The sequence below is a fragment of the Mobula birostris genome, chromosome 6, assembly GCF_030028105.1.
Source record: "Mobula birostris isolate sMobBir1 chromosome 6, sMobBir1.hap1, whole genome shotgun sequence".
Taxonomy (NCBI): Eukaryota; Metazoa; Chordata; class Chondrichthyes; order Myliobatiformes; family Myliobatidae; genus Mobula; species Mobula birostris.
The window spans coordinates 119,670,738-119,686,807 of NC_092375.1; the positions used below are offsets into that span (position 1 = coordinate 119,670,738).

General features: G+C 42.3%; 1 protein-coding gene across 1 annotated transcript in view; it reads right to left on the reverse strand.

Annotated features, from left to right (window-relative positions):
* Positions 1-3,299: 3,299 nt before the first annotated feature.
* ftcd (formimidoyltransferase cyclodeaminase) overlaps positions 3,300-16,070 on the reverse strand; it is a 58,144-nt gene continuing 45,373 nt past the window's right edge. Inside the window, exons 11-14 of the mRNA XM_072261170.1 lie at positions 13,325-13,368; positions 11,614-11,752; positions 5,782-5,877; positions 3,300-3,551 (exon numbers count right to left, since the gene is read on the reverse strand). Of these exons, the coding sequence (XP_072117271.1) occupies positions 3,453-3,551; positions 5,782-5,877; positions 11,614-11,752; positions 13,325-13,368 (378 nt within the window). The 3' untranslated portion in view covers positions 3,300-3,452. The remainder of the gene's footprint in view (positions 3,552-5,781; positions 5,878-11,613; positions 11,753-13,324; positions 13,369-16,070) is intronic.

Below are 16,070 nucleotides of genomic sequence, written 5' to 3' on the forward strand. Positions count from 1 at the left end.
GTACACAGTGAGTATATAGAGTTAGAAAAGAGGCTGAAGAAAAGGACCTCCTGAGCAGTAATCTCCAGATTACTCCCGGTGCTAGAGGCTAGTGCAGGAAGGAATGAGATGATAGCACAAACAAATGAATGGCTGAGGAGCTGGTGCAGGGGGCAGGGTTTCTTGGATCATTGGAATCTTTTCTAGGGAAGGGGTGACCTGTACAAGAGGGACAGGTTGCACCAAAATTGGGGTGGAAACCAATATCCCGGCCTGAAGGTTTGCTGATGCTGCTTGGGAGAGTTTAAACTAGTTTTGCAGGGGTCTGGGAACTGAGCACCAGGTCAGTAGGTGAAGGATTGGACAGGAAGGTAGATGTCAGGGTAAATATTGAAAGGCCAAATTGAAATAACAGGTACGATGGGTCGGATAGTTTGAAGTGTGTGTATTTTAATGCTAGGAGCGTTATGGGTAAAGGTGATGAACTTAGAGCATGGATCTGTACATGGAACTACGGTACTGTGGCTATTACAGAGACTTGATTGAGAGAGGAACAGGAATGGGTGATTAATGTACCAGTTTTTTGAAGTTTTAGAAATGTTAGAGAAGGAGGTAAAAGAGGAGGGAGATGGAATTGAACTACTAATCAGGGACAATATCACAGCTGCACTCAGGAGACTTAATGGAAGGGTCAGTCAGTGAGTCCATTTGGGTAGAATTCAGGAATAGGAATTGTGTAATCAAACTGATGGGATTGTACTACAGACTCCTCCAATAGACACCGGGACATTGAGGAACAGATATGTAATCAGATTAAGGAAATGTGTGAAAATAGTAGAGTTGTTGTCATGGGGAATTTCAACTTCCCTAATATAAACTGGGACCTTCTTAGTGTAAGGGGTTTAAATGGGGCAGAGTTTATTAAGTATATCCAGAAAGGTTTCTTAAATCAATATGTGGATGGTCCAGTGAGAGAAGGGGCTGTACCAGACATTGGGTAATGAGCCTGGCCAAGTGACTGACCTTTCAGTGGGTCTACGGTAAGGGAACGGTGACCATGACTCCTTAAATTTCAGGATAGCTGTGGATAATGATAGGTATGGTCTTTGTGGGAGAGTTTTAAATTGGAGTAGGGCAAATTACGAGGGCATTAGGCATGAACTAAGAGGTGCTAATCGGATCACCTTTTTTTCTGGTAAGTCCCCATCAGCCATGAGGATGTTTAAAGATCAATCGCACAGAGTACAGGAAAGTTATGCTCCTATTAGAAGGAAGGAAAGGGATGGAAAAATTTAGAGAAGCTTGGATGTCCAGAGAGGTGATGTATTTAACCAAGAAGGAAAAGGAGAAGTATGTAAAGCTTCAAAAGTTACGATCAAATGAAGCACATGAGGAGCATAAAGAAGCCAGAAAAGAACTAAAGAAGGGAATTAGGAAAGCCTGGAGGGGCCATGAAAAGTCTTTGGCAAGTAAGATTAAGGTGAATCCCGAGGCATTCTATACACACATCAACAGCAAGACAATGACTTGGGAGATGATGGGACCACTCAAGGATAAAGGGGGGAATATTTCCTTGAACACAGAGAATGTGAGCGAGGTACTTAATGAGTACTTTGCTTCAGTGTTTACCAAGGAGAAGGACGCAGAGGACCAGGAGGTCAGTGCAGAGTGTATAAATATGTAAGGGTGTTTAGAGGTCAAGAAAGAGGAAGGCACAGGTGAGGTCACAGAGGACTGATGAGCGGCTAATATTGTATCACTATTTATGAAGGAAACAATGGAAAATCCTGGGAACTATCGACTGGTGAGTCTCATGTCAGTTGTAGGGAAATTACTGGAGAAAGTTTTTAGGGATAGGATATGTGAGCATTTGGAAACCTGTGGCCTAATTAGGCAGGTCGTGTCTTATCAGCTTGATTGAGTTTTTTTTTGACAAAGTGATGAGGGTGATTAATGAAGATACGGTAATGGATGTTAGTAAGGAATTTGACAAAGTCCCTCATGGAGGCTAATCCAGAAGATTAAGATGCATGGGGTCCATGGCGAATTGGCTGTTTGGATTCAGATCTGACGTGTACACAGAAGGCAGAGGTTGAAGGAACTTATTCGAGCTGGAGGTCGGTAATTAGTTGTGTTCTGCAGAGATCTGTGCTGGGACCTCTGCTGTTTGTGATGTATATAAATGACTTGGATGAAAATGTAGGTGGGTGGGTTAGTAAGTTTGTGGACGTGGATAGTGTAAAAGACTGGCAAAGACTACAGCGTGATATGGATCAGTTGCAGTAATGGGCAGCGAAATGGCAGATGGAGCTTAACCCAGATAAATGTGAGGTTTTGTACCTTGGTAGGGCAAATGCAAGGAGATGGTACACTCTTAAGGGTAAGATCCTTAACAGTGTTGCTGAGCAGAGATCTTGGGGTCCGAGTTCACAGTTCCTTGAAAGCGGCTACACAGGTCAGTAAGGTGGTTAAGAAGGCTTATGGAATGCTTGTTTTTATAGTTGAGGCACAGAGGTCAAAAGTCAAGAGGTTATGTTGCAATTTTATAAAACTCTGCTTAGGCCACAATGGGAGTATTGGGTACAGTTCTGGTCGCCCCAGTATAGGAAGGATGTTGAGGCTTTGGAGAGTGTGCAGAAGAGGTTTACTGGGATGCTGCCTGGTTTGGAGGGCATGCGCTATCATGAGAGACTGGATAAAGTTGGGTTGTTTTCTCTGAAGTGACAGAGGCTGAGGGGAGATCAGCTGAGGTTTATAAGGTTATGAGAAGCTGAGATTGAGAAGGCAGGGAGTCTCTTTTTCCAAAGGTAAAAATGTCTAATACGAGAGGGCATGCATAGAAGGTGAGAAGGAGTTGGTTCAAAGGAGATCTGAGGGGTAAGTTTTTTACTCAGAGAGTGGTGGATGCCTGGAATGCTCTGCCTGGGATGATGGTAAAGGCAAATACGTTGGAGGCTTTTAAGAGACACTTGGATAGGCACACGGATGTGAGGAAGATGGAAGAATATGGACATTGTGTAGTAGAAGGGATTAGTTTTTGGGTTCTTTTGGATTTGCTTTTTAGCTGTTTCAGCACAACATTGCGGGCTGAAGGGCTGTTCCTGTGCTGTACTCTTCTATCAATATATGAACATGGTTAGGAGAGCGAGATATGGAGGATATCTGGCAGCTGTAGCACTCCTCTTCTACAAAGGATCAAAGCTATCGAGAAAGTGGAGAAAATACAAAAGTGGAGCTTCTCAAGACACTTCCTGCATATTTTGCACCAAATATTTGAAGTTAGTATGTTCTTTGAGGCTGAACACACTTCACACACACACTGTGAGTAATGTTATTCTTTATTCATCTCTGCTGATGCACATGGGCACTTCAGTTGGGGACATATGCAGTTAAGTAGGTGAGCCACTGAAGAAAGCTTCATTGAATTTACTGCAGGTGTCTCAAAGGATCTCAGCAGCTGCAGTCTGGTTTTCTTACTCCTTTCCCATCTCTTTCCGTTTATCGATCAGCTCTAAAACTTGCACCGTGTTCCTCTTTGCCTGTTCCAGGAGGTCGTAGGCCCTCTGCCGAGTCTGTGAACAGGCAGAGAGAAATGTCAGTGTAAGAAAGTGTAATTGTCCTACATCTGTCTGTACGTGGAGTCTTTAAAGCTAAAAGAGAGTCAGAAAAGTTTGCACCTGCTTAACAAGATAAAATCTCATGGCGTTACAGTAAAAATATTGGCATGGATAGAGGAGTGGCTGACAGGCAGGAGGCAGTGAGTGGGAATAAAAGGGGGCCTTTTCTGGTTGGCTGCCAGTGACTAGTGGTGTTCCTCAGGGGTCAGTATTGGGACTGCTACTTTTCACATTGTTTGTCAATGATCTAGATAATGGAACTGATGGCTTTGTGGCAAAGTTTGCGGATTATACAAAGATCAGTGGAAGGTAGGTAGTGCTGAGGAAGCAATGCAGTTGCAGCAGGACTTAGACACATTAGAAGAATGGGCAAAAACGTGTCAGATGGAATAGAGTGTTGGGACCACTAATCACTAGCAGCCATTCAGAAAAGACTCCCTTTATTGCCACTCTCTGTCTCCTGCCATTCAGCTACTGCTTTATCCATGCTAGAATCTTTCCTGTAACACCATGGGTTCAGAGCTTGTTAAGTAGCCTCGCGTGGCACCTTGTCAAACGCCTCTGAAAATCCAAGCACACAACATCAACCGATACTCCTTTGTCTATCCTACTTGTTCCTTCTTCAAAGGTTCCAACAGATTTGTCAGACAAGGTTTTCCCTTGAGGAAACCATGCTGACTACAGCCTATTTTATCATCTGCCTCCAAGTACCCTGAGACCTCATCCTTAATAATCAATTCCAACATCTTCCTAACCACTGTGGTCAGACTAACTGTCCTATAGTTTCCCCTCTTCTACCCCTCTCCCTTCTTGAAGATTGGAGTGACATTTGCAATTTTCCAGTTTTCCAGAACCATTCCAGAATCTAGTGATTGCTGAAAGATCATTACTAATGCCGTCAAGATCTCTTCAGCCACTTCTTTCAGAACTCTAGAATGTACACCATCTGGTCCAGGTGACTTACCTACCTTCAGACTTTTCAGTTTCCCAAGAACCTTCTCCCTAGTTGTGGTAACTTCACAAACTTCATACCCCCTGTTACCTGGAACTCCCACCATACTGCTCGCGTCTTCCATAGTGAAGACTGATGCAAAATACTTACTCAGTTCATCCGCTATTTCGTTGTTCCCTCATTCCTACCTCTCAGGTATTGTTCTCCGGCAGTCTGATATCCACTCTTGCCTCTCTTTTATACTTTATGTAAATGAAGAAACTTTTGGTATCCTCTTGAATATTACTGTCTAGCTTACTTTCGTATTCCATCTTTACCTTCTTAATGACTTTTTTAGTTGTCTTCTGTTGGTTTTTAAAGGCTTCCCAATCCTCTAACTTCCCTCTAATTTTTGCTCTATTATATGCCCTCTCTTTGGCTTTTATGTTGGTTTTGACTTTTCTTGTTAGCCATTGTTATGTCATCTTCCTCTTTGGGATGTATATATCCTGTGCCTTCTGAATTGATTCCAGAAATTTCAGCCATTGCTGATCTGCCATCATCCCTGCCAGTATTCTTTTCCAGTCAATTCTGGCCAACTCCTCTCTCATGCCTTTGTAATTCCCTTTACTCCACTGTAATATTGATACATCTGACTTTAACTTCTCTTTCTCAAATTTCAGGGTGAATTTGATCATATTATGATCACTTTCCCCTAAGGGTTCTTTTACCTTAAGCTTTCTAATCAATTTTGGTTCATTGCACAACACCCAATCCAGAATAGCTGGTCCTCTAGGGAGCTGCTCTAAAAAGCCATCCCAAAGGCACTCTACAAATTCCCCCTCCTGTAATCCAACACCAACCTAATTTCCCCAATCTACCTGCATATTGAAGTCCCTCATGCCTATTGTAACATTGCCTTTTTGCCACGCATTTTCTATCTCCCATTGCAATTTTAGACCACGTCCTTACTACTGTTTGGGGATCTGTATACAACTCCCATCAGGGTCTTTTTACCATTGCAATTCCTTCGACATGTTACAACAGTGGTGTGCAGAAGAACACTTCTGAATGCACAACACCTCAGCCTTGAAGGGAATGGGCAACAGCAGCAGAAGGCCACAAGCATACCCTCTGTGGCCACTGAGTGCACCAACCTACAAACTGTTCATGTTCTCCTATACTCTGTAACTGTCCTCCATCATCCCTCTCCATCTCACGTCCCAACCCTGTGACCTCCACTCAATCCAGTACCTTGGCATTGAATTCTTCCTCTTTGATGTCCTTGAGGTTTGTCATGATGTTGTAAAAGGCCCCAAATACTCCCAGCTCCAGGGCTTTGGCAGCAACCTGGAAACAGACATTCTTCTTAGAATGGAGAACTACCAAGTGTCATTCCAATGGTTTGAATATTTGTTACTGGATAACCAAACTTCCACAATAAAATTCAAAATTCAAGGTTGTCAGTTTTCAGTACTTGAGTGTAAGGGAGGATGAATTGATTGTTATTCCGGATCCAATGCAGCATAAAAAAACCACAATAAGCATAAAGTACACAATGGATATAAGTACAGTATAAAAACAGTCTTATGAAACACAATGTAGAAGTCACTGGAAACACAAGAGATTATGCAGTTGCTGGTTATCCAGAATAAAACACACTAAATGCTGGGGGAAATCAGCAGACGTTTCAGGCTGAGACCCTCCATCAAGTCCTCATGAAACGTCGACTCTTTATTCCACCCCATACCGCAGATGCTGCCTGACCCGCTGAGTAATTGTTGAGTGTGGCCACAGACACATTAGATTAGCTTATATACATAGAATGAGTGTGTGTGTACATAATGTGATGCTAGCTTCATGCATATCTGTACATACAGTGACTCTGACAGGAAATGATTAAGTGACAAAGTGACTCTCGGCAAGAGTAATTTTTCTAAGTAGCAGCAGGGCATATGAAATCACAGTAGGACAGGACTGTGTCAGTGTAGGTATGAGGTGTAGACTGTAAGCATAAACTGGTCATGCATGGGGGGGATGAATGGTGCTGAGGGGCTGTGGAAAGGAATGGACTTGTGGTGGTCGTACTGATCAGTCTGACAGCGTGGGGGAGCTAACCTTTTGAGTCTGGTGGTCCTGGTGTGGAATGTGTATGGCCTCTGATGGGAGTGGGACAAACAGTCTGTAAGCAGGATGGGTGGGAACCTTCACAATATTGCTGGCCTTTTTCCGGCACCTTTCTGTTCATACATCCTTGATGGGTGCTGGTGATGCGTGGGGCAATTTTAACTATCTGCAGCAGAGCCCTCCTGTCTGCCGGAGCACAATTCACGTACCAACCAAAGCTAGGGCTGGGGCCATACTGGGCATGAGCCTGACCCGTGATCAAAGTTTCAATGGGAGAGCATTCTAGAAGAAACAATTACATAATGTTTTAGGATTGTTATGGATAATAATAAAACTAATCCTCAAGTGAAAATGCTGATAAGGAGGGAGGTTAATTACAGAGACAGGTAATGGCAAAAGCAGATTGTGAGTAGCATTTTGAGTTCTTCAAAGGCTAATTATTTAGCATACAGGACAAGCATGTTCCTGTAAGGATGACAGCATTCTTTACAAGAGATATTTTAAGTTTAGTCTAAATGAAAAGAAGAAACATATGCAAGGATTAGGAAACTGAAATTAGACAAAGTCCTCAAGGATTATAGAGGAACCAGGAGAGAATGTAAAATAAGAATTAGGTGGGCTAAAAGAGGCCACAAGATCTACTAGACAGGTAGTGTTAAGGAGAATCCCAAGGCACTTCATACCTATATCAGCAGCAAGAGAATAGCTAAGGAAAGTGTAGGTCCACCCAGAAATGTAAGGATGGAATTTGTGCATGGAGCCAGACAAAATGGGTGAGGCCCTTAAAGTAAACAAATCCTCAGGGGAGGGAGACAAGAGAGGAGATTGCTGGGGCCTTTTCAGAGATATTTATAGCCTCATTAGCCATGGACAAATTCACAGAAGCCAAAAATAATCCTTTGTTTAAGAAAATCATAGAGAAAGTGCAAAAAATCATAGACTGGTGAGCCTTACATCAGCTGTGGGGAAATTACTGGAAAAGATTTTTAGAGAGAAAATTTCCTTGCATTTAGAATAGTATATACTGTACTTATCGGAGAAAGTCATCCTGGCTTTGTGTGGGGGAGGTTCTATCTCTCAAATCTGCTTTTGAGGTGTTGAAGGTGATTGAGAGTAGGGCAATAGATGTTGTCACTTTAGTAAGCTGTTTAACGAGATCCCTTATAATGGACTGCTGCAAAAGATTAATTCACGTGGTGAGTTAGATAAGAAACGGTTTGGTCGTGGATGACAGAGGGTAATGGTGAAGGGGTATTATTCTGGTTGGAGCTCTGTGACCAGTGGTGTTCTGCATGGATCAGTGTTGAGACCTCTCTTTTTCAATCCATATAAGTGATTTGGATTAAAATGTAGATGGTCTGATTAGTAAACTTGCAAGTGACACACACGTTGGTGGAGTTGCAGATTGTGAAAATAATTGTCAAGCCAGTTTGAGATCACATTACACAACTTTCATTTAAATGGTCTCCATTTTATTTAACTTTGATTGGTCGTATTAATGCTGTTAAGATGTTTATTCTGCCAAAATATTTGTATGTATTTCAGGCATTACCGATTTTTGTTCCAAAATCCTTTTTTGACAAAGTTGACTCTAAAATTTCTTCATTTATTTGGCAAAATACAAACCCGAGACTGGGTAGAATACATCTACAGAAAGCTAAGAGAGATGGAGGTTTGGCATTACCTAATTTTAGATTCTATTATTGGGCAATTAATATTCGACACATGAAATTTTGGTTACTTGACCAAGATACACTATCCATTCCTAAGTGGATAGTATTGGAATTACAATCTGCTCAAGGTTATGCACTTGGCTCCATTTTAGGTTCTTCTCTTCCTTTCGAATTGAAGCACCATAAACAGGTTTGTAACCCAATATAGTTAAATATACCTTACGTATTTGGTTTCAATTCTGAAAATTTTTCGATCTTAACCAATTTGGGCTTGCGATTCCTATTTTAGGTAACATATTCTTTCCCCCCTCTTCTACGGACCGTGCCTTTCAAATTTGGAAGACTAAGGGTATATCACGGTTTTTGGATTTATTTTTAGATGGCTCCCTTATGTCTTTTGAACAATTATCTAACAAATATAACTTACCAAGAATACATTTTTTTAGATATCTTCAAGTTAGAAATTTCCTAAGTACCATACTTTCTTCCTTTCTGACGTTACCCCCTACATATATTTTAGATACTATAATTAAACTTAACCCATGTCAGAAAGGTGTAACGGCTATTATTTATAATACTATCATGAAACTTAGGAAAGCTCCATTCGATTAGATTAGGTCAGATTGGGAAAAGGAATTGGGCTTTACTATCCCGCGGATGACTGGGCGCATATTTTACAACGAGTCAATACTTCCTCTATCTGTTCCAAACATTCCATAATTCAATTTAAAGTTGTTCATAGAGCACATATGTCTAAAGTTAAAGTAGCTCGTTTTTATTCTCATATTAACCGTCTTTGTGACAGATGTCATGGGGAGATAGCTTCCTTAACTCATATGTTTTGGTCCTGTCCTACTTTGGAAACTTTTTGGAAAGACATTTTTAATATTATCTCAAAGGTATTGAATACAGATATTTCTCCCCATCCTATTACTGCTATCTTTGGATTACCTAAAATTTCCAGTAATCTTTCCCCTTCAGCCCGTAGAATGATTGCATTTCTTACTTTAATGGCAAAAAGATGTATTTTACAACATTGGAAGGAGATTAATGCCCCAACTACGTTCTTTTGGTTTTCTCAGAGGATACTATGTTTAAATTTGGAGAAAATCAGAAGTAATCTTTATGATACTTGTTAAATTTGAACAGACCTGGAGATCTTTTATTCAACATTTTCATTTAATGTAATTTAATTTTTTTTTTCTCTTTACCCATATTTACATTCCCTTCTTGCTTTTTAACTGTTTTTAATGGACGTCGGGTTTGAGGACGTGATTGTTTTAAGTTGTTTAAGTCTACTTGATACCTAGTTAGCCCATTGCTTTGCTTTGCTTTTTACATTAGTTGCACGGTGGGTTTTTTTGGGGTTTTTTTCTTCTCTTTATTGATATGTATGGAAAGTTAGTATACTATTATATTACCTTGTTAGTTTATATCTAAACTGCACTGTTTGTACCATTTTTTTGTGTATTAATATCTCTTGTAAATTTTTATCGCAACAGTGTATTAGTTTCTACATGGTTTACCTTTTGTGTACTAATTCAATAAAAAGATTTAAAAAGAAAGCCAGTTTGAAATGCAAGTGGAGAAACGGCGGGTGAAGTTTTTTTTATTTAGAGATACAGCATACTAAAAGGATCTTCCAGTCCAACAAACCCACGCCTCCCAATTACATCCATGTAACTAATTAAGCTACTAATTCATAAATCTTTGGAATGTGGGGAGAAACCTACATGGTCACTGGGAAAATGTACCAACTCTTACAGGCAGTGGCGGGAATTGAACCTGGATCACTGACACTGTGATAGCATTACACTAACTGCTATGCTGCCATGCCGCCCCAGCATGGGACCTCATACACGTGGAAGGCACGAGCTCTTCCACTGAGCTACATTCCCACTCCCAATCTGGATAAGTGTGAGATAGTGCATTTTCGGAGGCTGAATAGAATAAGAAGCTATACAGTAAATGGCAGGGCCCTTAAGAGCACTGATGGGAAGAGGGTTCTTGGAGTGAAAGCCCATAAGCTCTCTGAAAGTGGTAAACCAAGTGGATATGGTGACATGCTTGCCTTTATTGGTCAGGGCATTTAGCATAGAAGTTAGTGAGCCATGGTTTGATTAGACCATATATGGAGTAATGTGTGGAGGTCTGGTCATCCTATTGCAGGAAGAATGATAAGGTGGGGAAGAAGTTTATCAGGATGTTGCCCAAATTGGAGAATACTTGCTCCAAGGAGAGGATAGACAAACTTAGTTTGTTTTCTCCAGAGCAGCAGATGCTGAGGGTGACCTGAATGAAGCATACAAAATGATGAGAAAGGATAGATACAGCCAGTCTTTTTCCCAGAATGGAGATGTCAAATTCTCAAGGGCATCAGGTTAAGGTGAGAGAGGGAAGTTTAAGGGAGAGCTGTAAGGCAAGTTTTTTTTAAACACAGGGTGGTAGGTGCTTGGAACATGCCACATGGGGAGGTGGTAAAACAGAAGTGACAGATTACAGTAGCAATGTGTAGGAGACATTTACACAGGCACATGATCAGATGCTGTTGGATTAGCATTATGAACGATGCAGGCATATTGTCTGAAACTTTGACAATCTCCTATAGATGCACAGCGGAGAGTATCCTGCCAGGTGCATCACTGTCTGGTAATGGAAACAGCAGTGTCCAGGAACAGGAAAGTGGTGGACACGGCCCAGTCCATCACAGGCAAAGCCCTCCCCACCAATGAGCACATCTACAAGGAGTGCTGCCACAAGAAAGCAGCGTCCATCATCAAGAATTCCCAACATCCAGGGCATGCTCTCTTCTCATTGCCGTCATTGGGCTGGAGGTACAGGAACCTCACGTCCCACACACTTATCACCAGGCTCCTAACCCAGAGTGAATAACTTCACTCACCTCAACTCTGAATTAATTCCACAATTTATACACTCACTCTGCAACTTTTGCACATTGCTTGGTTTGCTAGTCTTTGATTATGTACAGTTTTTCATAAGTTCTATTGTACTTCTTTATTTTCCTGTAAATGCCTGCAAAAAAATGAGTTTCAAGGTAGTATACGATGACCTTTACGTACTTTGATAATCTACTTTGAGTTAGACCTCAAGGTCCTGTTCCTGTGTTGTACCACTCTGTATTCTTTGTCCTATGTTCTATAGCATAATAGAATTGGTTCTCTCAGTATATTTTGTAGCTGCCTCAGGAACGGGACCACTGGTTCTATCGGCTGTGGGCTGAGAAGTAACACCCCACTCAAAGTTTTGTGCCCCTGAGCATGTCTACCTGCAGATCAGATTTGCAGCCGATGTTTCCGAACTTTGCCATCTCCTGTAGGTGTGGCCAGAGGCTGGTCACTCTCTCTGCCAACGTCAGTGGCACCAGGACGGCCTCCTTCAGGCCTTTCTGCATTGCTTCTTGGCGCCTGCAAAAGGACAAAAGATAGGGGTCCTATCACTCGGAACCACATTGAACAGTCGGAATGGGACTGGCGGATTATCCTCAGTGGGTGCCTGGTATTCGGGATGGTGTGGGCAGTGGGTATTGTGTCTGAGAGAGGGACGCCTAGAGAAGAGCAACTGATTAAGTAGATGAACTGGATCCTTTCTGAGTTGGGATTCCATTATTGGCTGGGAACTGTTCACGGTGATCTCCTTTATGTAAAGCTATAGCACGTGCAAGAATACTTGCTCTGTAAGAATAATGAGCAAGACATCTGAAAAATCAATTGTGCAAGGAATGAGATGGCATGAGATGATGCTGAAAACGCCTGATCAGAATCAGGGGCAGCGCAGCAGCGTAGCGGTTAACGTAACGCTATTAAAGTACCAACGACCCAAGTTCAGTTCTTGCCACGGTCTGTACGGAGTTGGTGCGTTCTCCCTGAGACCACCTGGGTTTCCTCCGGGTGCTCAGGTTTCCTCCACATTTAAAAGATGTAGGGATCAGTAGGTTAATTGGTCACATGGGTGTCATTGGGTGGTGCAGGCTCGTTGGGCCAGAAGGGCATGTTACTTTGCTGTATCTATTTTTTTTTAAAAATTAAAAAGAGAATAACTGCATCTTCAAACCACTGCAGGGCTTTCAGCTTCGATAAATGGAGGCAATCTCTCTGGGATTGAGTTTCTAGAGCATCTCTTTTCCTCTCGCCTCTGCTGAAGATCTGTTACCCCACTGATTTCCATTAACTACCATTTACACGTGTGCCCACTCTCCTAGTTCATGCCCGCCTCCATAGAGAACATTGGACATTAAATAGTACATGCCCTCAGCCCATGATGTTGTGCCAACTTTTTAGCCTACTCTTAAGATCAATCTAACCCTTCCCTCCTACATAACCCTCCATTTTTCTATCATCCACATGCCTACAAAGGGATTTCTTAAATGCCGCTAATGTACTTGCCTCTTTCACAACCCCCTGGCAGTGCGTTCCATACATCCACCAATCTCCATGTAAAAGAACTCTTACCTCTGATATCCCCCTCTACTTTCTTCCAATCTGCTTAATAAGAAGCCATGTTTTCCACGGCAACCAAACAGTGCCACAGGGAGCTGAGGGCAGCAGTGCGTGGCACCCTGTGGCTCGCAGCATCACGGCACCACACCGCTGTCCGGGACACCACAGGAGTGCAGGCCGGCACGGGCAACAGTGAATTCCCGGTGCTGCTCTCGTCACGAGTCACTTAGCGCGAGGGAGCACGAGATCAAGAATGCAGAGAACTACAAAGGTGGTACTGCAGAACACTGAGCACTGTCTGGGCGATGCGAGTGTGGAACGAGCTGCCAGAGGAAGCAGCGGATGCGGGTACAATTTCAACATCTAATTTGGGTAAGTATTTGGATGGGATGGGTATGGAGAACTATGGTCCAGGTGTTGGTCAGGATAAGAGTTTGTCAGAGACTAGAGGGGCCAAAGGGTCTGTTTCCGTGCTGTCGTTCTCTGTGACTAACAGTCTGGAGGACTGTACGTGTCATGAATCTGGATAGTATGGCTCACCTTTCTTGTTCCGCTGACGTTGATTTGGGCATTTTGAGGGCAGCCTGAAGAAAGAAAACAACATGAGACCAGCCTGACGATGCAAACTATTCACTAAGTGGATGAAAGCACAGGACACTGAGGGGCGAATAGTAACCCACCAAATATTGAAAAGCCATCTCCTCATTGGTTAAAGAAGGTCATCAACATTGTAATAGAAATGTTAGACGTGTAGTTTCAGATCCACTACACCCTGTTCCTCCTTCATTCTCTCTTATACCTGGTGACACACTGCCCGTGCTGTGAAAGGCGTTGCCTACACTAAAGCTGCCTCTCATTTTATACTCAGTGGCCACTTTATTAGGTACCTCTTATACTTAATAAAGTGCCATTGAGTATACGGAATGTTTGTGCTCATTTACTGCTATTGTCTATCCACTTCAAGGTTCAGTGTGTTTTTGTGCATTCAGAGATGCTCTTGTACACACCACTGTTTTAAAACACAGTTTTTTGAATTACTGTCACCTTCCCATTAGTTTGAACCATTCTGGCCATTCTTCTCTGACCACAGACAGCCACTCAGTGGATGTTTTTTCACTTTTCATATCAATCTCTGTAAACTCTAGAGACCACTGTGTGTGAAGATCCCAGAGGATCAGCAGTTTCTGAGATACTCAAAAACCCCATCTGGCACCAACAATCATTCCATGGTCAAAATCACTTAGATCACATTTCTTCCCAGTTCTGATGTTTGGTCTGAACAGCAACTGAATCTCTTGACCGTGTCTGCGTGCTTTTATGCATTGAGTTGCTGCCACATGATTGGCTGATTAGATAATTGCATTAACAAGCAGGCGTGCAGGTATACCTCATAAAGTGGCCACTCAGTGTGTGAGACGAAATGACATACATTAGAAAATAGGGACTATTCTTTGATCCTGCCTGTGTGTGCTCCACCTCAACTTATTTATTTAGAGCTAAACAGCACATCCTCTGCTCTTTCTCTCTGAAGTTTATTTTTACCCCAGCTGTGAGTAAACAGATTTCTTTTGAATCCTTGACTGGATTTATTCCAAAGGTAGAGACCTGAAGGAGTCATGAGACGCCAGCATCGAGAATGCTTTGGGCTTCTAACTTCGTTCTTCAACTTTCCGGCTTCTACCTCTGGATTTGCTGTTCTCTGGACTTCACCCTTCAGCTTTGCCCTTTGGACTCTGCCAAATCTCTGTATTAACCTTAAGAGTCGCCAATCTCAGTTTTGACCTTCAGGCCTCAACATTGGGATTTGCACGGATCTCCAACCCTGGTTTCTTTGGTCATCCTCTTAGACTTTGCTTTTCCAGAGTAAAGAGCTTAAAACCTACCCAATCCTTTCCTGATTTGCATAATGTCTCACTTCCAGTGTTATCCTTGTAACGCCATTTTGCATCTTCTCCATTGACTCTACCATTTTTAGATCCATTATTGTTTGTAATAAGGGAAGACAGGTGGAGTAGGTTGGACATACATTCATTGGAGTTCAGAAGAATGAGAGATGATCTTATGGGGTGTGTTGGGAGAATGTTTCTCCCAGCAGGAGTCCAGCAAAATAAGTGTATAACTTTAGAATAAGAAGTCAACTAATTAAGTTCTAAGAGGATGGTGAATCTCCGGAATTGTCAGCCGTAGAGTTGTGGAGGCTGAAGTGTTGCCTATATTCAAGGCCACAAGAGACACACTTTCAATCTAAAGGATAGTGAAGACTTCAGGGGAACAAGCTGGAGTTGGAGCTGAGGTCAAGATTACGTCAATCCAAAAGGAAAATAGAACCTGCTGAAAACACTTAGCAGGTTGGGCAGGATTTGTGGAAAGAGAAACTGGGTTAATGATGAGTACTCATTCATCGGGTCACACGTGATCATTTGAAATGGTAGAGCAAACCCAATGGGACGTAAAGCTTTGTTTCATTTCTTGTGCTCTTGTATTGCATTTTCACAGCACCACTCACATCCCTTTTTCTGCATTTTAAACCCTGTGATGAAGATATCAAGCTTTTGAGGTAGTGTCAGTGCCATCATTCTGAAACATGCTGCCAATTTATACACAACCAGCTCCAATAAACAACATAGTAACTAATGAGCATTTAACATGGTTGACAAATGCTGATTGGCCAGGGCAGGGGAATAACTGTCTTGCTGTTGCTCAGAATAGTGCTATTGGATCTTCTATCAACATCAGGTTAGATGGTTTAAATTTCACGTAACACAAGTACAACAAAACTCTTGACTTCTTTCAAGGTTCTCATTCTTTTCACTGCTCTGGACCTCATCCTACGGGGAAAATTCGGATGGACTCAGCTAGTATCCTTGTAAGAGTAGGACAACATTCAAGGATACAGGTAGGGTAGCGCAATAGCGTAGTGGTTAGCCCAATATTTTACAGTACCAGTGACCCATGTTCAATTCTCAACACTGTCTGGAAGGAGTTTGTGCGTTCTCCCCATGACCCAATGGGTTCCCTTCGGGTGGCTGGTTTGCTCCCATATTCCAAAGATATATCAGTTGGTAGGTTAATTGGTCATTGTAAATTGTACCGTGATTAGGCTAGGGTTAAATCAGAGACTTGCTGAATGGTGCAGCTCAAAGGGCTGGAAGGGGCTGTTCTGCCCTGTATCTCAATAAATAGAAATAAATAAACTTGATTAAAACGTATAGTGGGGAAGTCTAGTGGGTGTAGCCTCACAATACAGGGACATCCCTTTAGAACAGAGATGAGGAAGAATTTCTCT